Genomic DNA, 26128 nt, shown 5'->3' with positions numbered 1-26128 from the left:
CCCTGTGCATGTTTATTGTGACTTGGATTTTATGTTGAACTATCAATTAAACTATCTTTATTTTCGACTGAATCCAACTGCTCCAGATATTTTATTTTGTGTTACATCCAGTGCCAGTATTTACCCTTGGTGGTCTTGGGGGGGGGTTGTAACATAAGTGGGGGCTCGTCCGGGATTATTTTTGAAAATGGCACAGTTTAATTTGGAGGATTTTTTAGGTAATCTTTCCGTACAACAGTTGGATGTTTGTAGAAAAGATGATTTATTTGAAATTGCTTCATATTTTGGTATCAATGTTTCAAAGTCTTTGCTCAAACATGATCTAAAATCTCTTATCATTAGTAGCTTAGTTGAAAAAGGAGTTCTATCTGTGGAAATGGATAAAGAGGACACCACCTGTTCTGAATCTGCTGATCAGCCTGAGGTCTATGCTGAGGAGGGAGTGACGACACCACCTTTTGTTGCCAAACCAGAGGGGGAAAAACCACCAGCCTCTCTCCCACGGTTTGAGCCTTTCTCTGTTGAATCCTCAAATCCTAGTGTTGAGGCACGCCTAAAGGTACGTCTAGTTCGTCTAGAACTTGAAGCCAAAGAAAGGGAACGGAAGGATGAATTTGAGTTCCAGCTTAAATGCAGAAGACTTGAAGCTGAAACTGCCATTAAAATGCGTCAGTTGGAGCTACAGTCTCATAAACTGACTGCTGCTACTACAGATTCTGTCGAAGATGAAGACAATATCAGTATTCCCTCAAATAAACCTTCCTCTTCTCCAGCAGCTTTTACGTTTGACATCAGCAAAAATATTGCCCTGGTCCCACCATTTCGGGAGACGGAGGTGGAGGCATATTTTAATGCATTTGAACGTATTGCTGTTGCCCTTCACTGGCCCACAAATGTCTGGTCCCTTTTGTTGCAGTGCAAACTTACTGGTAAGGCACAGGAAGTGTGTGCAGCACTCACCATTGAAGACAGTCTAGTGTATGTCAAAGTTAAAGCTGCCATACTCAGGGCATATGAGTTGGTGCCTGAGGCATACAGGCAGCGGTTTAGAGCCTTAAGAAAGTCCTCTGCACAAACATTTGTTGAGTTTGCAAGAGAAAAAGGAATGTTATTTGACAGATGGTGCCAGGCAACTAAAACTTCTGATTTTACTTCATTACGTGAGTTGATGTTATTGGAGGAGTACAAAAACTGCCTTCCAGATCGTACAGTTTTGTACTTGAATGAGCAGAAAGCTTCCACTTTACAAGAGGCAGCTGTACTGGCTGAAGAATTTGCCCTTACTCACAAAAATATTTTTGTGGGTAAATTTGACCAACCTTCGCGTGACAAAACATGGAAAGATGTGCCACAATCTCTAGTTAAGAACACTCCAATTTCAAAAGGGGAGAGACAATGTTTTTATTGTCATAAAATGGGGCATATTGTTTCTGACTGTTTGGCCCTAAAACGTAAACAAGCACCCCAATCACCAAAACCAGCTAAAGGGGTTGGCCTAGTCAAGACTCAGAGACTTTCCCCACCACTCTCAAATATGAGTGAACCTGATGACTGTTTTAAGCCCTTCATTTTTGATGGTTTTGTCTCCCTAACAGGACGTCCTGAGGATGAGAAGTCAGTGAGGATACTGAGGGACACCGGTGGTTCCCAGTCGTTCATCCTGTCCAGTTTTCTGCCATTTAATGCTGATACCTCCTGTAATGCAGATACAATAGTGCAAGGAATTGGAATGGCATATGTACCGGCACCTTTACATCATGTTCACCTAAAGTCCAAGTTGGCCTCTGGATTCTTCAAAGTTGCGGTGAGATACTCATTCCCTGTTCAGGGGGTTGAATTTATAATGGGTAACGATCTTGCTGGAGGCAAGGTACTTCCTATTCCTGAGGTGGTGGATAATCCCAGTTGCATGACAGGTAAAGATGAAATGTTGGAATCCCATCCTGATGTGTTTGCTGTCAGTGCTCTTACCAGGTCCCAAGCTTGCAAGCTGAAAGAAGTGAACTTGAATGATTCGGTTCTTGGCTCTGCCTTGATGGAGGACAAGCTGCCAGCAGACGACCTTTCAGAATCAGCACCCCTAAAGGAGGACGTCACTCAACAGTCTGAGGTTTTTCTCCCGCTATCACTGTCGCATGAGAGTTTGAGCCAAGCACAGAAAAGTGATGAGACGCTCTCTAAATGTTTTAAAAGTGTGAGTGATTCAATAAATGACAAAACCCACCAGTTTTATGTTGAAAATGGATTACTCATGAGAAAATGGATCTCAAGGCCTGCCTTGCATCAGAAGGGTATTGAGGAGGATTGGGGAATAGTACATCAAATTGTAATACCTCAAGGTTATCGTGAACAAATACTGCAGCTGGCACATGACCACTCATGGTCAGGTCATTTGGGAATCACTAAAACCCATGACCGCATCTTGCAGCATTTCTTTTGGCCAGGCCTGAAACAGGATGTTGCCAGGTTCTGTAGAACATGTTGCATTTGCCAAATAGTGGGTAAACCTAATCAGAGGGTGCCACCTGTCCCTCTTAAGCCCATTCCTGCAGTTGGTGAGCCTTTTGAGCGTGTTCTGGTGGACTGTGTGGGTCCTCTGCCCAGAACAAAAGCTGGTAATCAATTTCTCTTGACTGTCATGTGTGTTGCCACCCGTTTCCCTGAAGCCATTCCACTAAGAAAAATTACAGCACCCATCATAACTAAAGCTCTTCTAAAGTTTTTTGCTACTTTTGGTCTGCCTAGAGTTATCCAAACTGATCAAGGCAGCAATTTTCAGTCCAAAATCTTCAAGCAGACACTACAGTCTTTTGGCATTAAACATATTCCCTCCAGTCCCTACCATCCTCAGTCACAAGGCGCTCTAGAAAGATGGCATCAGACTGTCAAGGCCATGATGCGAAAATATTGTCATGAGACGAACAAAAACTGGGATGAAGGACTTCCTTTTCTGCTGTTTGCAGCCCGTGAAGCTAAACAGGAGTCACTTGGTTTTAGTCCTGCTGAACTGGTTTTTGGGCATGGTGTAAGAGGACCACTGAAGGTTCTGAAGGAACAGCTCCTGTCAGCTGACACCCAGCCACAATCTAACGTCCTTGAGTTTGTCACCCAATGTCGGGAACGTCTATACCATGCTTGCTCAATAGCAAGAAAGTCTTTGTCGGCTGCCCAAGGGAAAATGAAATGGCTATATGACAAAAAGACTGTACAGCGGTCATTCGAACCAGGTGATAAAGTGCTTATGCTGGTGCCCACATCAGGCCCATCTCTTTCAGCCCAATTTGCAGGCCCATATGTGGTGAAACGCAGAGTCAATGACACAGACTACGTTGTTCATACTCCTGATAGGAGGCGCCAAACCCGTCTGTGTCATATCAATATGTTGAAGCTGTTTCATTCCAGAGAAAATGACCACAAGGACACATGTGAGGACTCTCCAAAACCTACATCAATTTCTCTTGTGTCTAGAGATACTCCTCAGGATGGTTTGAAAAAGTGTGATGATGGCCCTTGTGGTAGGCTTTCAAACTCTGTTATTCTTGATTCTTTGGATGCATATCTGTCCTATCTTCCCAGTGCTGAGAAGGAGGATGTGACAGGACTGATCCAGCTGTACCCTGCGCTTTTTGGAGATGTGCCCTCTAGGACCTCGGTACTGGAGCATGACATTGACGTGGGCGATGCGTCCCCCATCAAACAACATCCATATCGTTGTCCCCCAGTCAAGAGGGAAATGATGAAGACAGAGGTTCAGTATTTAGTGGAAAATGGCTTGGCTATACAGAGTCGTAGCTCCTGGAGTTCACCGTGTCTTCTGACACCAAAGCCAGATGGGTCACAACGTTTCTGTACAGACTTTCGAAGAGTAAATGCAGTTACAGTTCCTGATTCACATCCATTGCCTCGCATGGAAGACTGCATAGACAGCATTGGGCCAGCCACTTATATAACCAAATTAGATCTGCTGAAGGGGTACTGGCAAGTTCCCCTGACTGCCAGAGCTTCTGATATTTCAGCTTTTGTCACACCAGACCACTTCCTACAATATACAGTGATGGCATTTGGAATGCGAAATGCCCCAGCTACCTTTCAGCGACTGATGAACACTGTATTAGGAAATATTAAGAACTGTAATGTCTACTTGGATGACATTGTAATTTATTCATCATCATGGACTGATCACATTGACACTCTGAAAACTGTGTTCGCTTGTCTAGCTCAAGCTTCCCTCACCTTGAATCTGGCAAAATGTGAGTTTGCCAAAGCAGTAGTGACCTACCTTGGAAAGGAAGTGGGCCATGGTCAGGTACGTCCGGTGAATGCAAAGGTGGAGGCTATTCTAAGCTACCCAGTACCCACCACAAGACGTGAGCTCCGACGATTCTTGGGTTTGGTTGGCTACTACAGATGTTTTTGCAGGAACTTCTCCATGGTGGTGGCTCCTCTGACAAAGTTGTGTAGTCCGAAGGAACAATTCATATGGACTACTGAATGTCAACATGCATTTGACTGTGCAAAGTCCTTTCTATGCAGCGCTCCTGTTTTGGCGGCTCCAGACTTCAACAAGACCTTCAAGCTGGAGGTAGATGCAAGCGCCACTGGAGCTGGAGCAGTGTTGCTCCAAGATGGCACAGATGACATCAGTCACCCAGTTTCCTACTACTCAGCTAAGTTCAAGCCTCATCAATTAAACTATTCTACAATTGAGAAGGAAACATTAGCCATGCTACTGGCTTTGCAGCATTTTGAAGTTTATGTGTTTTCAACCAGTCCTGTTATAGTCTATACAGACCATAACCCATTAGTCTTTCTAAACCGTATGTACAACCACAACCAGCGGTTAATGCGATGGGCTTTACTGGCGCAAGAATATAATTTGGACATCAGGCATAAGAAAGGGGCTGAAAATGTGATAGCAGATGTACTTTCCAGGATATAATGTTGCTTACCTCACTGTAGTACAAATGATGATGAAATATTCTTATTTCATGAAGGATTTTATGGGGGAGGGTGTTACGGTCACTGACCTCTAGGGGCTCTCTTTATGAGAGAGCTTCTTCTTTGTGTTTCAGCTCCTCCTGGCTGCCACAGGTGTAATGTGTTGGAGCTCGTCAGCCACCCCATAAAGAGCTCCAAACCTGAGATGTCAGACCCCTTTTCTTTTCCTGGGCCTTGATCTGGTGTGATCATGTCGGTGAACTGACTTTGTTTGAGACTGTGGATAATCTTGCTGTGAGCATTTGTGTGAAGCTTCAAGTGGTTATAATTTTGTTTTTCTTCACCGTGGAAGCTGGTAGGGGTTCTCTGCCATTTTGTTTAACTGTTTTTCTCCTGTTTCTTGGTTAGCCAGGGAGTTCAGGTTTTGTACTTTATTTTCAGTTTCTCTTCTAGAAAGTGTTTTTATTTTATAATTAAAAGGGGGATGTTTTGTTTGTTGTTTTGGCCTTGGAGACCCTGAAGCTTAAAGCTTCCCTGTGCATGTTTATTGTGACTTGGATTTTATGTTGAACTATCAATTAAACTATCTTTATTTTCGACTGAATCCAACTGCTCCAGATATTTTATTTTGTGTTACATCCAGTGCCAGTATTTACCCTTGGTGGTCTTGGGGGGGGGTTGTAACACCATTAGAGAGGCATTTTAATGCAAGTCTGTAATTATATAGGTGATAAGTAACATTCTATGCCAAACTTGTTGCAAAATGAAACCAAAAAAGTTAAGCTGCTTTGCAAAGTTTGTTGTGTTAAAAAGCACACAAAATTGGTCATAGCAATATTTTATTGTAAGATGTGACTTAGCAGCTTCTTGCTAACTGAAATAAAGTGTAGAAACATTCATCCAATAATGTGAAGTTGACGTAGGATGTATGTTAGTGTTTGTTTGCTGTTTCAGAAAAGGAAAGGACCTTTCAGTCTATGTTTGTAATGAATCCTAGTGGTTTAACCGTTAACAATCCAATGATACAAATTTAGCTGTCCACAGAAAGCTGTCATTGATTGTTGCATACAAGTATATATTCTATCTTTGCACGATTTCACATTAAATTGTATTTCTGTTTTGAGTTTTTTTTGTAATTCCATCATTATATTGATGAAAAAATATTACATGTAAATCCTGAAGTGTTGCAGTTTGGAATAATGGTTTCCTATAGTTGCTAAAAAGAGGAGACTTAATGAAATCCCTTAAGAAAAATTGGGTTTTGTCACTGAGACTTTGCTGTTAGAAGGAGGGCTATCAGGCCAGATTAGCTTGACTTTAGTAGTAATGGAAGTAGGTGCATTTTGAAACAGCATCCCTGATTGAATTTTTGGCCAGTGGTCTCTAGTTTTTGATTTGAGTTTGTGAATTTGTGATGTAAATGAGTTAGCTTTACACATTAGGAAATGTTACAAATGTTTCAAACAATAACATGCTTTGTAATGGTTATTTTGGTGCTCAACTTAGATTTCTTCTTATAAGTGTGTTTATGGATGCAGAAAATCACACAGATAAAATAAAATTTTACTAAATATAGTATGTTTTCATTAAGTTTTAATAAAAAACTTAATGAGGCTTCTAATTGTACACAATATCACACAAGAAAACAAAAAACAGCTTTCTAGTTAAGATTTGCACACAAAGCATAGGAATATTTCCCTGAAATCCTTACACATGGAGTAAGGCTCTGGATTGATTTATTTAGAATGACAATGTAAAACGGCAGACAATTTTGACTGAAAATGGGACTCTGTCAGCTATCAAAGTACATTATTATGTGTTTTTATGGCTCTACCTTTTATTATTAAAACTTTGGTTGGCTGAAACCACTTGTGTGCGAGAATCTAGAAGGTTTGAATCCAGCATAGGATAAACAAAATTAACTTTAATCTTAGGCTAACCTGAATGAATGGGAAGGACTGGGGTGTCACCACAAAGGTCAGGAGGAGGAGCAAAGAGGAGATGAAAAATGGAATCCATTCAGGCATGAGAAATATGTGCAGCTGTAATCGTAGATCTGTATCTGCTCTCATCTGGGAGCAAATCTCTTACCTCTGCCAGTGGCACAATGCCCTGGATGTCGGAATTGCTAATGTAGAGGTGGGAAACTTGTTCTGTTTGCTTCAAAGCCGTCTGTGTGTTAGCGGAGTATTCCACAGTCCAGCGCAAAGTCTGGGTTGGCTTCAGATTAATCACGTTGTCAACCTCAAAGTCCAGCTGCATTACCTCATACGAGTGACTGTCCAATCTATAAAGACAGAGAGAGGATATCAGTTATTCGACATGTTTATTGAAGACTCATAGTGACTTTGCCCGGGAGAATGGTTTGCATTCTGACTGCTAATGTGCAGCATGTAGAATTGTGACCAAGCTTGGATGCTTTATAAACTGCTAATGCAATACATTCATTCATGGATTGTATTCTTTTCCAAATATTTGAAAATAAAGGTTTTGTATTCCAACACAGAAAGGAATTTGCTGAGAACCAAAGAATTGTTTAAAGTGTATCCACAACTTCTTTAGGACCGCTGTTATATTCTATGTCTTTGAGGGTTCTTTCACACCAGGTTAAGATAACCTTTGGTCTCCAAGACCTCCACAACTTGTTCAAAACCTTCTTTAGTCTGAAAGTAAACACGATGGGGCTACTTCTTATAAATGGGTTTATCCTGGCCATCGTAAAAAATTGCTACCACGAGGGGTATCAAACCTGCCAAGGATTGTATAGATCTGACAACAGCCATGCAATAATCAGTGGAAATACAGCTATATACCTGTTAGAGTTATACTGATCTCCATCATCAATTTTTGTCTTGCTAAGAAGTAATGACTATCAATATTTCATTGTTGGATCAATAGCAAGAGAAGATTTAAATGAGAGGAGAGGTTTCTGTATAGTGCTGCACATCACTGCCACCCTGGGAAGTAATTATATAGTTCTGAAACACAATGTGAGAACATCCTGGCAGGTGCAGTCAGAAGTATTGATGCAAATTAAATCGAAAATTAGATGTTAGGATTAAAAAAAAATAACTTTAATAAACCCCCACGACAATCCTATGAAAGTTTTGTGTCAGGGATGTCTCACATGCAAGTTTGAGTAATTGGTGAACATACTGGATGGTTTTTAATGTCACAATAAGCTTGTCTTTTGTTTGCATTGAAGAATCATCTGTTCACCATGCTAAGTTTGTGATGTATGAGGTTGAAAAAGAATCAGTGAGTTGAATTCATAAATTCCATTTATTATACCAAAATACAGCTGGTCCATTCTGACATGCTACCTTCAAGAGCTAACAGTCAAAATGGCATCCCACAAGAGATTCCCATTCCCTTTGTCTCTCTGAGCTACACCCCACAGAGGGCGTTACCTAGTGTGTCATCCTTTACCCGAGCTCTCATTTGAATTTCCTAACATGATTTCCTTTAGGTTAGCTTAGCAACTAGCTAAAAGAGATAGAAGAAAAACGCAGAATTATTTATTCTCAACAGCATTTAAGTGGCTCTGTGTTTTTTGTATTAAAAGTAGAATCTGCCACTGCCAGTCTGTGAGTGGTTCACCGTCTCTGCTGCTGCTGATTGGACTGATGTTCCAGCCCTGTGAACCAGTCAGCTCTGCCGTCTGCTCACCTGGCTGATCATCTGCAGCTGCTTAAATATCGAAACACACTTACATTCTAGGAGACTGTGATTCGATTTGAGCAGCTTACCCTTGTGTCTTTTGTTTTCGGGGCTTAAATGAATGTATGTTTTGGAGACTGCGCTTGATTAGTCACCAATTTAATTTGTCTTGGACCAACACATTGTGTAATGGCCCAGCTACTCCAGTTGTGTACTTGGAGGCAGGTCAGGTCTGGTTCTTTTCTCTGTTACCCCCGCCACTTCAACTATTTAGATTACTTTACATTGGTTATCGCCAGTAATCTCAGAGGTGCTACCTCACATGTATTTATGTTTGGTTGGTTAATGTCTTTTTTGTTTTATTCTGAATGAGGAAAGATTTGGGTAGTTTTAAGTTCCTCAAGTTAGCAGAGTTTTATTTAAATAATTTATTGATTTAGAAACATCCATGGGGCTACAGCTCCTCCTTTAGTTTGATGTCTCCTGACAAGACTCTGGTTTTACTTTTTCTTGTTCAATATTATCTTAAAACACTCATTAAACCTGTTAGGCCTGGTTAACCATATTTTATTATAGTACCCTCGTAATGTCTTTCTGAGCTTGATTGTAACACGTAATATGGTCTCAGTTACTATTTAGTGAACAAAATTATTTCCTAAAATGAAGTTAATTTTGTTGAGGGATTCTAGTTTCTTTTTTAGAACTCATTACGTAGCAAAAGGTTTGAGATGTCAAGAACATTATTAGATCTTGGGTTCAAAGGGGGAGAAATCCAGACACAAAGGTTGGACTTTTGTTTGGGTTTCATTTAATAATACATGTTTCCTGTGTGACTTCAGTCACCTATTACAATTGAAGAGAAATGTCTTTGTAAAGTGAGCTTATTCTTAGACTCCAAAGCATTTTTACACAGCTAACGCATAATCTGAAATGTAACTGTAGAAGACTAAGCTGAGATTAAGTCTTTAAAATTTAAGTTAGCAATGAATTGATTCACACGAGTAAAGTTGATGTTTACATTTCTGAAGAAAAAAAAAATCAAACTGTGCATGTGTAAGAATCCCCAACCCTAATTCTTAATACTCCCACTGTTTCCTGAAACTGAAAAGTTACATTCGAGAAATTAGTAGGTTGTTATGGGAATAACTGGGCACTTCCTAGAAGTTACCATGTACTTTTCTAAAACCAATCAGGTACTTTGATGTGAATTAAAAGGTTACATTATGGAACCTAACAACTCTTTAGACTGTAGATTTTTGTTGTCTGGTTTGTCTTTCTGCTCACCAGATATCTTAATTTCTTCAATCTTTTGTGTAAAGTATAATACTATGAAGATACTCAAGCTTTCTATGCTCCTTCTGCAGATCTGTTGACAGAATCAGAAGGAATTTATGAATGACTGAAAGGACTGAAGTGCTCATTACAAGATCACTGAGCAGAATAAAATTGTGTGTCAATGGCACTTCCAGCATGAATTCTACTAACTGCTTTCTGAAATGTAATAATTAGGTGCAGAAAAAAAGGTATGCAGTTCACACTAAGTGCAACACAAGAGATATAAAGACAAAGGTTTTCAAAGGTTCAGGTTTTATGATTGCAAGAAGAGACATAATTCAGATGCATTTCAGATAAACAGAAATTATTGTTTTGTCAATTCCCTCAAGGAATCTTCTGTTACATTCTCACACAATCACCCCCACACACATACTCCAGAGACAGTGAATTCTGGATAAAAGGTAAAGGTTTTAGTGTTTAACCTGTTCCAAGACATATGCATTATGTATATATTAAGGTCATGGCAAAAGAAGTCACAGAGGGTTTGCAGTAAATGGTATCTGTGTGAGAATCAAGGCATTTGTCTGAAGAGATGGGTGGATGATAAGTGAAAGAAGTAGATCGAGGAGGAAAAACTGATGGAGCGTCAGTTTGCCTTGACCTCTTTTACTTCACCGTCATGCTTGATTCTCAATCATTTGTCTTCACCTAACCTCATGTCCAGTCTTCCATCATATCCTACCATTACATATTGCTGTTGTTTACAAGTTGGAGAGACAAATGCTACATTTTGGAATATATGCTTTCTAGTTCCTGTTCTTCAATTACCTTCAAGAAAGAAAGAAAGAAAAAGAGAACTCCATCTATCCAATGTTATTGTTTAGTAGATTGGAATAATATTTCTGTTAAAATGGCCATTCTATAAAATAATTAATCTAAATCATTTAGGCAAAACTTGGCGGTGAAGTCAGCAAAATAAATGGCCAAGAAAACTTTCTTTTTTAAAATTTGGTAAACATCTTTTCACTCAAACTTATTACTTTTTACTTTATCTGACATTTTTGTTGCACATCTGTTCATCTTTATTTATTTATTGGTGTCCCTTGAACTCATTTTCCTTTCTTTTCTTTGTTTGTTTCCTAATTGCAAAGGACACATCAACACCAGCCCAGTTTAAAATTTTCATAGGACAAAAACTCAAAACCTGGATAAGCCTCGACACATACACACTGAGACACAATGCTCTGTCACTCTCACTCTCTGTTTCTGTCTTTCTCACTCTCATAGATACATGCACACAGGCGATACACAAGCAACACACTTCTCCCGTTTCTCCGCCTTGTGCACAAGTCGATAGCACACAAGTGCTCAGACCTATCCAAAAATTGTTGAGTGTGTTTCGGGCAGTGTAATCACTGGAGCAGAAAAAGAAATGTGTCTGCAGTGACAGGTTCATTCAGGTGTTAGCTCCGTCACAAGCACTAGGATCTGAAACAATATTACACTGTCCTCTAGTGCATACACATACGAAGACATTCCCACACATAAACACACACAAGCGGTACTCTCCAGAACTCAGAACTGATCAAATAAAAACATTGTAGAAGTCCAAGAAGCTTTTCACAACTTTTCAGCTTGGTTTTCTTCAGACAAAGCTAATCCTAATGGCTAGTAAACACTAGTCTTTGTGTAATTATTCTATAAAATTTATTTCACTTAGTGAATTGAGTTACTGAAATTATACTAAATGAACGTTTAAATAGCATTCTAATTTACTGATTACAATTGTATCCTTACATCTTTTAGTAGATAAACATCTTACCTGACTTGGTTAAGCAAAGTAGTTATAGAGGCATACTCTGAATTGTTTGGCTTTAATTAATGGAACCAGAAAAAATTGTTTTTTAAATAAAAAATTACTAAATTTGAACAGCTGACATAGAATAGTGATATAAGTTGTAGAAAAAAATGCCAAATAAGTTATTATTATTATTATTTTAATTTTTTTTGCAAATGTTTGCAAAAGTGACAGGGAAATTGCTGTTATTTCAGTTGCCCTCTAATATCTGTGCACTTTAGGGTGGGATGAGAAATGACTGGGAATTTTAGCAAATTACAGAAGAGACAAAAAAATTCAACAAAATTACAGCATAAAACACTAAAGAAACTCAACATTTTTAAAGTAGCCAAGCATCTTGAAAATAAACTTTTTCTGCCATGAGAAAAGATTTTCTAGCCCCTTTTAAAATGGAAACAAAGTAGCATCTATGAATAATGATGTGCTGCCTGGAACCACAGACCGTGATTCTCTGTTGCTGTAAACTGTATTTTGTGCATCAGGGCGTCACTCTTTGGGATATTACTATTGACTTCTACTAGTAGCCCTTTTGCTTTCAATATTTGACATATTTCCCAATTTCTGACTTGGAAGGGAAGAAAAAGTGCTTTCAGCAACAATTCAAATCACAACTAAAAAGAATAACTTGTGAAACTACTTATATGTGTGTACTTTGTGCCCTTGGCCAACAAAAACAAATGTTTTTGAACATAGATGTCTTATTTGACTCACTATAACAATTTATTTCAGCTTAATATGATGCTTAGATATCTACAGGAATTGCTGATTGCAAATGTAGTTTCATAACAGCATAAAACTGGAATAAGCAAAATGAATCAGAAAAAATGCTACAATAATTTATTGCATCTATTGTTAAATTAATTTCAAAGATGTAATGAGAGTCAAGCATTTCTACAATGCTAATTCAAAAAGTTTGAATACAGTTTAAAAAAATGTCCCTGTCTATTTGTCACTTGATAGCTGACCATAAAATAAGGAGGACAGGCAGATCTCTATCTTTTTGATATTAAATTGCTCCAGGAACTGCTTGGGGAAGCTGGGATGGCTTAGCCTATAAACCCAGATAAACGGAGACACTTCTGGCAGCAGCGAGTGATTTCTGAGATGTGACGGTTGGACTCACTTTGGTGTCTAACTTGTTTGGTACTTATGGGACTCTTGAAGCTGATTAGAAGAAATTATTGACCCTCTCCACCCCTATTTTCTGTTTAGCCATCAATTAAACAACTTAGTACCCAGTCTGGACCAGTGCAGATAAAATTATGAATGCAGTCACAGAAAGATCACCTCTTGTTCTGAAAGGTGGGTTGAGATATTTTGCAGTTTTTAAATATTTCAGGAAATGTATAGTAGTGTGTGCGGGTGTGTCTTTAAATGTATTTGTCATATGTGGCATGCGAGTAAGAAAGGACTTGGCTCAAATACCCAGGGGGGAAGCACAAGGACACACTCAGATCCTGCAACACCTCCACTGGACTAAGCGCCAAGGACCCGTCCATCTTTCTGTCACAACTGTAACTGTAATACACACCAACCTGCACTGGATCAAAACACAGCAGTTTATGTCAAACTGCTTCATTTCACCAAGAGTTAGAGTTGGCTCATGTGTTTATTCTTAGAAATAGAAATATTGGGGATATTTATTAAGAGACAGAAGTAGAAAGTAAAAGTTTCCAGAATAAGTTTTGGTGGTATCTGCCACTTGGTGTGATTTTGTGGTGTGGCCACTTTATTAAAGGTTAACACATAAGGTTAAGTCCAAAACTGCTCATACTCTTTGTAGATTTAGATTTATCAACACATTTCTTGTAGCTGGAAGTAATTTTATGCTTTGAAAAGAACCAGCCTGTATCCTGACTGCAATCTCTTTCATTTTTTTAATGTTCTAATAAAATATAATAGGGTTTATGTGTAAATGGCAAAATTTGGGCCCAATTTAAATTTTGTAAATCGTTTTTAGACCACCTTTTATTCACATTTAAGTGGGCAAATTTATTTATTTATTTTTTTTTGTAAATGATATATTTTGAGAAACCAAAGGGGCATTGAAATAATATTTTCACAGCTTTAACAGAAGCATCAATAAAGTGATACCCACTTCATTGCTGTGACAGGTATCACTTCATAAAGACAATGCAAAACTTCAATAGTTACAGAAAAGTAATCAATTTCTCTAAAGTGTTTTCCTTAAGGAGGCTCCGCTTATGGCTTTTCTGTAATTAAAACCCGACTGCTGACCCCTTGCTGGTTTCTCTCCCTGAAGACAGGCAGGTGGTGAGGTAAAAAACAAAACAAAAAACATCTCCCACAAAGAGGCAAAAGCCACATATACAATCCATAAACATACTCGGAGTCCCTCACACCATGTAGTGAGTACTCTGAGGACAGGGGTGTCTTATCAAAGAGTACCACAGGAAAGTGGTGGTCTCAGGGGAAATTCAAAGGACAATGGAGAACAAACACACACACACACATGAGCCAAAAGACATTCACCGCTGGCAAGAAAAAGAGAAAACATCCCCTGGGAGAAAACTAGGTGTAGCAAAAGGGGGGGATGGAAATGGGAGAAGAACAAGAAAACAACACAGAGGAACAATTCTCCACACTTTGCTCAGAGGAAGTTGTCAGTTACAGCATTTCCCCCTCAGCATCTTCACAGCCGGTGGCTCACTGCATGTTGGTGTGTATGCTTCTGTGTATTTGTCAGAGAAAAATAAACTCCTGAGATTCTTAAGACAGACAGATAACTTTTGTGTGTTCTGGACTCAGAGCTGCAACACATTAACAGAAGTTCCCTGGATTTGGCACCTCACTGACCCCAAAGCCAAGTGTGTAAATATGCACACCATGTTTTGAGTTTTTGTGATTTTATTCTCTCCCATCACACACATGAGAAGGTAAGCACTTATCAAGAAAAATTCGGGTTATCAAAGACAAATTATGAGCATTTTTTGCTACTACAATAAGATTATCAGCTTCTAGTTATATAAAATGAATCATTGTGGGCAATATAAAACCCAAGGAACTATTAAGTTATGTAATTCATGAACAGATTGTCCTTAATTCTTTTAATTAGTTTGAATTAACTCTTGTATCTTTTAAGACTTAAACAGATGCTCTACTATACTTTCATTGTTTGAAGAACAAAAGACAGCAAAATCAGATGTTATAATTGTAAAGTATGAGTAGTTGTTTAAAGATAGAGTGGATTTTTCTTGTTTAATAGGACTCAGCTGAGTTAACAATACTCGTGATGTTTCAGCCGAAGTTATAACAATGACTTTACATTAACAAACACAAAAAATGTGACTGAACAGAAGACTTTATTCACTACAAACCCAAGGAGATAAACAAACCCATCAAATATCCACAGTTAAGTACCAACAATCACTGGCAATAATAAGTGCACTTCTTTTTGAAATTATCTATAGTGTCAGTTTCATTTTTCGATGCACACTTTAAGACTAACAAAAAGGCCTGTGTGTGTGTAGGCGTGTGTAATAGAAGGAGGGGGTGTGTTTCTGCTGTCAAGAATACAGTGAGGTTGTCACCAAGAGGACAGAGGGGACTCTGGGGAAATGAGCTTGCAGAAACAAAGGACAAACACGGAATAACCCTCACATACGAACCAACGCAAACTGGCTCACTTATGTTGAGCTGTGGATTACTACAAGTTTAGTGCTAGGAAAAAATTAATTAATAACACAACGTGTGTATACTGCACTTCTTAAATATTCATTAGAATATGTGCATGACATACCAGCATATGCTCTCAAGGTGAAAACTGATAGATGGCTGTAGGATAGATCAATAGCACAGAACCAGTGAAGAAAGACACACAAAGTGTTCTTGTTAGTAATTTAGTCTTTCTACTTCCTTTTGTTCGTGGATTTAAAAGTACTTAAGCACTATTTCACTTAAAAAAAGTCAAATTAATGCGGAATTAGGTTTGGAATTGTCTAGTTTTAAAATAAAAACAGATCTTCTTTAAAGCTGCAAGATGCTATTTTTCTTAAAAATAAATAAATTGCATTTTACACATTTGTTTAAACTCTCACCATCTCATGACAGTGTGGTATGAGACAGATAATCTGTGAAAAGATCAATCTCTTCCACTTCCTCCCTGTGCTGTTGTCTGTAGAAATGCACCAGTCCTGGTCAAAAACAACTAATCAGACCGAGGAGGCAGGTCTCATGCCATATTGTATGACATGACACTTTTAACAAATATGTAAAAGCATATATATTTTTAAAATAGTAAATTGTAACTTTAATACAACCACCAGGAGACTAGAACATGTTACTCTAAAATATGCAACCCAGTCTCAAACACACATTTTCTGAGCATTATAAATAAAGGAACCACATGTTCTAGTTTATTCAGGACTTTGCTGCATTGTAGCCTCTTCCTCAAGGTCTTTTAAGGTGTCATGTGGGGCCATGATGATTTAATAAAGGCAATCACTCAAGTAGAATACCATCCTCAGATTGTTCTTGTAGCCCAAATCCACCCTGGCACATGTAGGCAACCAGTTTCTCTGTAGAATGCATGAAATGCTGACAGGACATGTGAAAAAAGGAAGCATCAAGCATAAGCCAATTATTATTTTATCTGTGATGTTTGATTTTTTTTTTTGAGTGTCAACCCTAATTTGAAGAAAGTAGTTAATTAGATTGAATCATTCTATATTTTTGCTGTAAGCAACATTTCTGCATATTTTTCGTCTTGCAAATTTCCCTGCCTTTTGAGGAATTGTTTCGTTTTTGGTGTTGCCACTGATGCTACTTATTTTCTTGTATGACTGCACATAGGTATTTCTCTGATATGCACAGAACCCCTGTCAAGCGCCTGCAAACACAAACATAGGCCCATGCCATCTCTTTTTCTTGTTCAGTCTTCCATGCTCATAGCTACCCCCTACCCAGACAGCAAAATATTTCCCCCTTTCATGTCTAACATACACAGGTGGCAAATGCACACCTTTGCCACACATACTGCTTACTTTTATCATTCACCCATTAAAGTACCTCCTCATACTCTAGTTGTCTTTCCTCATTTTAACACAAGCTACATGTTCTCTCTTTTCATCACATACACATAAGGGGACAAACACAAACCCCCTCATGTCCCTACACCAACAAAAAAACATGCAAATGCTTTTAAGAGAAGCCCAAAAAAAGTCTACTACAGTGTGGGTCTGCACCTCTGCAGGAAGATGGGTGGATAGAGTAACAGCTTCCTTGGCATTGCGTTTTGCTGCTTTTAGCTTGTCTGAGTAGTTTGCAGGATAATTTCTATATCTAGTATTAAGGACGAGTGTCATGGAATGATAAGAAAAAAAAACAAAAAACATTTAAGAGTGGTAAATTGAGCCAGAAAAAAGGGGTTCAGAAAGGTGCATTGACATATTTGTAGTTACTTAAATCTTAATGCCTAACATGGAAGTACTTTGTTACAAGAAGCCTTATGTGACCTTGGTCTGAAAGCAGTTGAAACCTGCTTCAAATGTTTTACATTTACCCGATAACATGATTATTTAATCTCTTTTATGACCCAAGTGGTAAATCTATATTGCATAAAAATGTTCAGTATAAAATAAATTAGACTTTGAGGTTTTCTCTTAAAATAAATATTATAAATCCAATTTTGTTTAAATTTTAAACAAGCAGTTTTACATAGCTTGAACTTTTTGCTTGAATTTGTTCAGTAAAATTGAGAACTGAAGGTAATCATTTATACCATAAAACACAATTATGCTACATTAATAAAACTAAATATTTTTATGCTTTTGAGTAAAACAATTTTTCACTTGTTGATTTTCTCTTAAATTTACTAATACATCATAAAGGAGAGATCATGTTTCTCCTGTTTCAGCTTCTCTTCACTGGTTGCCTGATAAATCATCAATAGAATTTCAGATTCCTTTGCAAAGATAAAACTGTAAATAATAAAACTTCATCTCATGTCAGAGATCTGACTGTTCAGGTTACTAGTGATCATAATAGAGAAATGGGAGGCAGGCTTGTCTTCTGTGTGACCAGCTCTCAATTTTAGTCCGAGAGGCAGAAATCCTGTCTACTTTAAGATTAGGTTTAAAACTTTTGTTTTGATAAAATCTATAATTATACTTGCTTAGTTTATTCTGAGCTATCTATGAGCTGCTATAGGCTTAGGCTACTGGAGGACATCCTGATCACCTTTCTGTACTTTGCTACTTTCCCTCACTATTCTACAATTTTGTATATTTTGCTGTTGTATGACCTTTCAACTATATATTTTCTCTTTTTTTTTTTTTCATATAAGTTACATCTTTGTAATCTGCCATTCAGTTGTGGCAGATCACACTAAGCCAGATTTTGTTGGAGAGAAGTTTTCCTTTCTCCTGTCACTACATGCAATATTTAGTGAATGTCACAATGCAATTAACTGTGTACCGTTTCTAAATGTTCATCCAGGAGAAGCGAATGCTGCAAATCATTGACTCGATGCCATCTGCTGGGGTTAAGTCTGCATGTATGATTGGTTTGAGATTAATTGAATCTGAATGGAAATGTTTGGTTTTTTAAATAATTGATTTCACTGGATAATTGTCACCAAATTTCTACTATAAAATTATGCCATTTTAATGAAAGACACATTTATTTTAATGGTTTTTATGAAGTGGTTTTTGTTGAGAGAAACTTAACTGGCACTGTTCTGTAAAAATGTTTGACAATATTTATTCTTTTAAGCACACATAAAAAGCTTCAGTAAAGGAAAATAGATAGATCTTCAAGTATAGTAGGAGGCAATATGAGAAGAAAAGGCATCAGAAAACAAGTTTTGTAGATAAAAGAGGAGAGATGGAACAAAACCACCAAAGAGAAATAAAATATGAAACTGAATCAGCGCTTATTAATTCCAATGCAGAAATTTGACTTTGATATTCTTTTCCTTAACAATAATTTCTGCTTCATGATGAAGAAATTGTTCAAGAACTCTAAAGTTTAAATACACCGCTTTCTGTGCACCACTGACATACAAAATGACTGTATGTCAATGAGTTTCTAGACTTGTCTTTCAGATAACTTATGGTACTGGAAGGTTCAGGTTTAATGGAGCAATTGATCAAAGTACTCTACCTTGTGATGACATTCAAACAACCCAAAGTCCTACAGCCTTATTTTAGCTCAGATGAATATTGAAAATAGTGTAGAAAAATATTTTTGTCGGAATTTCAGTAATAGAAAAAAAATTTAAATGTCTTCAGTTGTGCAGAAGAATGAAAAGGGAAGTGGAAACATAGAGTTGAATAAAATTCTAGGTATTTATTAGACTTCTAAACCATTTTGCTCTTTTCCTGCACTATAATTTGTCAAAACTTTGCTTTCTGACTAATAACCTTTCATTTTGAGATGATAATTCTGGTGTTCTTTCAAAACCGTCTACTCGCTTTGTAAGAGCTGAACTTGGTATACCATAACAGCTTAAAAGCAAGAAAACCTTTAAAAGAACAAGGAAAGGCATTGAGACTTTTTCTTCAATTTAAGTTTTGTGTAAACATTCATGCTATGATTCTCAAAGTAAAAGGAACAAAACATAGGCATCAGTCTAAAATTTGATCCTCAGTAAAAATGTAGACTGAGGATCAAACTAATTTTCAAACAAACTCAAAACTTTTGTGTCATTGCTGCTAGTCAGTGTGCTTACTGATGTCCAAATAGGATGTAACACGGCCATGAGATTTTGGTCGAAGAGACATAAGTCACATGGCTGTACAGCATGTTTGCTCTGATATACACTTTATTGGATCTTGTTGCACTTAAATTCCCTTTTGCCAGTCTCAACCACTCAGACACACACAGTGACATGTTATCGACCTGTAGGGGCTGTGGAAAAAAATCCTGGAAAAAAGGAGATTGACAGTTACATGCAACACATACATGTTGTAAACTCTGACACTTGCACAAGTACAGTCAAACATCTAATATTTAACACCACCACTTTATCAACATCCTAAATTTTATAGGTCATCCAGCAGACTGAAACAGGGTTTTTTGATCAAAATACAAAGTCAACGCAATATTGCAACTTTAATTTTTTTTCTAAATACACAAACATTTGCCAAAATTTAAGTTGTTGAGAACAGATGGATGGATGGGCGGACAGATGAATTCTTATACCATCACATCAAAAATGGTTACCATAGTAATTACTGTGAACATGTTTTAAAAAAATTATATATTTAAATTTAAAGCATCATAAATGATAAACAAAGTCAAATTCCTTGTTTGTGTACATAAATGAGGTGAATAAAATCATTTTGATTCAATTAGTCTAACTGAATGACTGCAGTTCAGGAAGTGAATTAGTCATCCATGAATTCAAAAGCTAGTTATTCAATTCCACTCTGCTTCTATAAATGTCAAGTTCAAATGCCTAGCCCAATAATGCCCACACATTTTTATTTTTTCCCCCTAACTCTTTTGAAAAAAAAGAAGAAAAGACAAACAGGTAAGCAGAAAAGCAACAAGAAAAAAAATGGATGAAAATACATCTATAAAAACCCTTTTTTTTGGTTTATATAACAGAACAGCTTTTCCATTTTTGTAAAATGGAAAAGACATGCCAGCATAAATGAAATTCATTGAAATAAGCCTTTTACCTCTTATAAAATGTATTAATAAATAAACTAAAATTAGCCAATAGCATACTAATTTCATCTGAAAATTCAGCAAAAGTAAAAAATAAAGAGATTGTCTAAAAATCGTCTAAATTAATTCACCATGAACTGTTCTGCACAGGAAGCACTAGTCTTTTCTGCAGAATGAGCAGCTGGTCATGAGAGATTCTCCCCTTCAGGCACAAATGCAGATACTCTTACTCCCACATACTCTTACAAGAACTAATTTTCTGCTTCTCCTGTTGGATAATATATTACGACGGACATGTCTCTATTGCACAGGTACATGCAAGTGCAAGTGTTGTAGATTCATGAGAGTTTATGCAACAAAGCATTGTTTGTTTCCATGGGAAACTTCTGCTTTTAATACAGTCAATGTTTCTACATTTTCTTGATTCTCGTTGATTGTGTAAACTCTTTGTCTCCTTGGTGAACTCGTTTTCATCATGAGTTCTTCATCCTTTTAGCTTCTGAATGGAAAACGACTCCATCTCCAGCATTATACCATGTGATAGATTTCTGCGCGCCCACACATACTCACATTTGCACATACGCACCCTGACAGACACTCCGAAAGAGAAAAAAAGAGAAGAATGAATTATTAATCTTGCCGTCTAATTATGGCGTGGGGCCCAGAGAGAGATATGATCTTGGGGAAATCACATCTAACAGTCATTTATCACAACAAATAGAGTGAAAAACACAGAGAAGAGGAGAAGAAAAAGGAATGGAGACAAGAGAGAAGAAGAGAGGCCAAAAGAGGAGCAGCAGTAAAGACTAACTCACTCTGCTATCAGATAGTGCTATTAAAATATGCTAAGGAGATGCAGGGATAGAGAGTCAAGAGGAAGGGTAAAAGGGGAGTCTAAAGTAGCAAATTAAGAGGTGCTCAAGGGAAACTGGGGCCCCACAAGAGCCTCTAAATACAACTGAAATTGGGTTTACAGGGCAACACATTTCGAAAATAAAGTTTGAATATGTGAAGATAAAACAAAACTATGCCTACTCAAAAGAGAACAATGTATGAAACAAAGAAATTGTACAATATCAATTGTTTTTCTCATTATATCTCTTTGAAGGTAATAACTAGCAGGGTTAATTTCGAAACAACTATTTGATGCAAATTACAAAAGACGTATCTCGAGTCCACTTCACGTAAGCTTAAACTGAAGTGTTTAAAATAGGTTATTACATCACTGAAGCCATGATAAAGACAAAAACACATCATGTAAGATCTATTAACTGCCGTTAATATTATTCAACTTGCCATGTGTGTACGTAACATAAAAATGCTGTTTACAAGGATAAAATGTAACTCATTTTGTTAAGACCATAATCAATCGCCTGCTCATTTGTCACCTCATACACCTGTTCCGATTTTACTATGATGTCCACTCACTTCAAAAGTAGGAGCACACCTAACTGTCTAAGGTTTAAACTAAGTAAAGCTAATTCAAAGTACAATGTTCTAACCAGGCGTAATATTTGTCATTTTAAAGAAGAAAATAATGAGTGTATTCTCCTTAAATTCTCACCTAAATTTTTTACATAAATCTTTAGGTCTTTTCTTCATCTTTGTTCATATACAGCTGTTAACTGAATTGTTCAGTATTATTAAACGTACTACTATACATCTATATGTCCAAATATGTAAGAAGAATTGTACAGTTTTTGGAAAGGCCAGGGTGAATGTCATTTTCATTTATGGCTTTAAGCGTTTGGACCATTTAGACAGAATCACAGTGATGGTCATTGTCCACAAATGGAAAAGAAATCATGGAACATTGATTAACCATCCCCAGGAGCAGTATTTGATTTGGTTAGAATGATTTTGGGCAAAAAAGGCATTTGTAGTAGAGTTCCAAAACCAAAACCATTATAGGCCAAAAAATCCCCACAAAGATATCTCTCACGTTAATGAAAGAACATCTAAATATGAAAAGACTTAAGGGAAAATATTTTGTGGACCAACTAGACAAAAGTGTAACTTTATGACAGTGTGGGTCCATTTATTTCTGGAATAAAGCTAATAGTATTAACAATCCACAGGTACAGTCAAATGTGGTGGAGGTGTATATTAGACTGGAACTGCTTTGCGCTTTCATGCCATGGACAACTGGCATGTCCAAAATTTACTAATCATCTTAACCCCAACCACAATTGAGTAAATCAACAAAGCAATAAGTCAAAAGAAACAAGAAAGTCCAATTAAATATGCCTTCAAAAACTTAAATCTGAGAGATTAGCTGTGGCTATTACAATGTGAAAATCAGGGCCTGATTATTTGAATATCATTTCTCCTGAATAAATCACTATGTCATTTAAAATCTGTTTTTTTAACTATTTAGTTTATTTTTGTCTGACATGATCTGATCTGAATTTTGGTGTGACCAGTGTAAGCAAGGTGGGATGTCTGAAAACTTTGATGCTGTGAACTCAGGAAGAGAAACACTATGTAAAAACTGTTTTCTGTATTTCTGGTACTAGGTCACATTATTTCCTCATGTTCTGCTTAGTCAAAAGATTTCATCCATACAAATATGTTTCTGTGCAACCTTGTGTGACCCATTACACAGACTAAGCATTCATCCGTTGCTGATAAATCAAAGGTAATGCTGATGATCCTCCTAAAGCCCTGATGCTGTACTTGTGGGAGGTGACGTGCTTTTTGGCCTCTCATTTGTAATCTGACCAGTTGTTTACTCGCTCTGCAGGGTTCTTTGCTTTTAACTGACACAGCTGAGAGCTTCTTTTACTTTCCCCCATCAGCGATTCCTTTTCTGCTTGTGTTTACAAACCCTTTCTCTCATGTGTCAGTATTTGACTTTCTTGCTGTTCCTGTCATTATCTTTGATCAATATATCATATTTCAGCTATTAGTTGTATATTTGTGATGGGCTGGTGACCTGTCCAGGGTGTACCCCGTTTCTCACCCAATGGCTGCTGGACGTAGACACCAGGCCCCCTGAGACTCTGGAAGGACAGTCAGTAATCTGTGGATCATTGGACCAGATCTTTAACCTCCTGGAGTTGCTAAAAGAGTCACAGGAGTTTTGGCTGTCCAGTTCAGATGTCTTTTGTGGAGTAGGAAACGATTTGTCACATTGTCCCTGTGAAACATTTTGTCTGGGTGCTAGGGGAGGATGGTGCTAGGGGTTGGAAAATCAGAAGCTATGTTTGCCATATTAAAGTTGGTCTTATTTCCCGTTACTGTGTTGTCTTTTGCAGGGCTACCCTTTGTCTTCCAGTGCAGTATGTGGTGTTACAGGACAGAATTTCAAGGCATTTAATGGAGAGAGGAACTGGTTTGGGAACCTCAGGATCCCATGAAGTAATACACAGCCACATGTGAACCAAAACGAGAATCAGCTCTTCCAAATTAAAGGCCATGATTTTCAACATGGACAGCAGGGATTATTTTGTCCAGATTGGGGGTCAGTCTTTGGCTCAGGTGGAGCACATTAATATCTTGTTCACATGTACATGAAGAATGGCTAAGCCTCTCCTGCAGTAATGCTGGCGTTACTCTGGTCTATGGTAGAAAGAGGAGAGCCAAAAAGACATTCCAACCTTCACCTATGATTATTACATACGGATTACGACTAAATTAAGGCTGCAACTAAGGGTTACTTTAGTTATAAATTAGTCTATTGATTATTCTGATGATTAATCTGATAACAAAAAAAAAAAAATTGGCACACTTTAACTTTTTTTACACAATACTGGAAATACGTTAAAAATGCAAATAAATAATACATTTGATAGAGATGCCTTCTGGGAGCTACCCTTTGGAGGTTCTCAAAGCATGTCCTACTGAGAGGAGACTGAGAACATGTTAAAGCGACTACAGTTACCTTTTGGCCCAAGAATGCCTTGGGATCTCCTAGAAAGAGCTGAAGAGTGTCACTAGGGAGAAGGATCTAAGGTTTCCCTGCTGGACCTGTTATCCCTTTAACCCGATGACATAGGATATGTGGAGGAACAAAGGATGGATAAATTAATGGATCTGGTGCTTTTCAAGCATATATGGTGACTGGAAAATATTTGCAAGAATATATTACTGTTATACCAAGGTTAAAATTAAATGAAGAAAAGTTTGTCAGACTTCTAAATAGGATTTATTTTTTTTCCACATGGTTTATTATATTGCAACACAAACATTTGTTCATTATAGACTCTAACTGAGAACCTATTACATTTTCCACAATATTATTGCTATTTTTCAGTGTAATCATAATACCAGTATATGATATTTGTTTCTCCTGGATAATTTCAATCATATACATTTCATCTCCTTAGGATACCTTTACAAAGTGATATTGAAAGAGAGAGAATATGTTAGATTTTACCTGGTGGAAATTACAGATAACATGCATTTATCTATATTTAGTCTGTTGTCAGCTACAGATGTTTTTGTCTGGCACAGAACTAAGTGAAGTTAAATCATCTTGTATAAAATCAGAGCCTAAAGGTAACACTAGATGCATCTGTTTGTCACACTGTGCAGAGCTTATCAAATGTGAGTCCACAACAAGTTGCAAATGAGGATGAATTGCAAAATCAGCTTCATAGAATCTTCAGTGAGTGTTTAAAAATGTACGATAAACCAATAAAACCCTCTCAAGACCTTTTCATCACACAGCCCCTCCACAGTCCAATAATCCACCTCTTTTGGGACTGTGCCATGCGTAAATTTAGCTACTAATAAAATACACAAGGGGTATCTGGGCTGTGCCGTGACGAGCTGTAGTGGGCCGAGCCGAGAGAGTGACTGAATCAGGCCAGGTATCAAATCCAGCCTGTCAGCCATGCAAACCGAGGACCCACTCAGGCCTTAAGAAATAAAAAAATAAAACACCACCTCCCAGAAGGCCAAGCTCGTTGCATTTTTACTTCCTGTCTCTGACAGCTTAGAGGGAGATTTGTGTGATTTTATGTTAAAGGAAGCAGGTAGATGGACAGAAAGAAGACATTACACTTTTGTTGGAGTCATTATTTACAATATACCACTAAAAGTGGCCAAAGTAAAAATAGTAAAAGTAAAAATAGTAACATTTCTGAATGTATATAAATAGATGAATGGAGAAATTCGGATGAAAATCATTACTGCATGTGAAGGTGTATGTAGTATGTATAACATACAAGTGATTCCTGCAGATCAGCATGAAAGATGACTGTGGGATCTCTTGTTTTATTTATTGTTTTATGTGTGTTATAAGGTCTGGCATCCCTTAATAAAACTGACAAAGTTGAAATGCAAAGCAAAACTACAGTACAAAAAGCAAAACTACCCAAATAACATCAAAATGTGGGGCAGCAGTGTGGTGTCACAAACTGAAGTCACTTTGACCAAACTTTAAGTGTATTTATGTGTGTTTGAAGGACGAAAGAGGGAGAAAAATAGACAGCAACACATGAGTTGAAAAAAATGACATTGATTACGTTTGGTTGTTTCTTTTGATTTTGCCAAAATGCCAAATAAGGAGGCAATTGGTTTGAGGTTTTGCCTGAAAAAAAAAAGCAAAAAAAACCAAACACCCACAGATCTGTCTCCATTTAACTCAAATTTAAATCTAGTTTTATGTCAAATTGTGTGAAACAGAAAGTCATGACCCCTCTGATGAGCTTTCCCAAATTGCTTAAACACATTTCATTATTTTTGAAAGGTTTTCTTTAAAGCATCCATTTACAAAATTTAACTAATTTTGGTATTTTGAACTGACCAAAGTTTAAT

At 37.4% G+C, this 26128-nt stretch overlaps 1 protein-coding gene across 1 annotated transcript in view; it reads right to left on the bottom strand.

The window, feature by feature from the left end:
* The window catches only part of LOC116729583 (transmembrane protein 132B), a 250503-nt gene that overhangs the window by 62845 nt on the left and 161530 nt on the right, over positions 1–26128 (bottom strand). Inside the window, exon 5 of the mRNA XM_032578227.1 lies at positions 7030–7225. Coding sequence (XP_032434118.1) covers positions 7030–7225 — 196 coding nt within the window. The remainder of the gene's footprint in view (positions 1–7029; positions 7226–26128) is intronic.

This window comes from Xiphophorus hellerii, chromosome 12, assembly GCF_003331165.1.
Source record: "Xiphophorus hellerii strain 12219 chromosome 12, Xiphophorus_hellerii-4.1, whole genome shotgun sequence".
Lineage (NCBI taxonomy): Eukaryota > Metazoa > Chordata > Actinopteri > Cyprinodontiformes > Poeciliidae > Xiphophorus > Xiphophorus hellerii.
The sequence above is the reverse complement of the archived record's forward strand: the minus strand, read 5'-3'. Positions and strand labels throughout refer to the sequence as shown.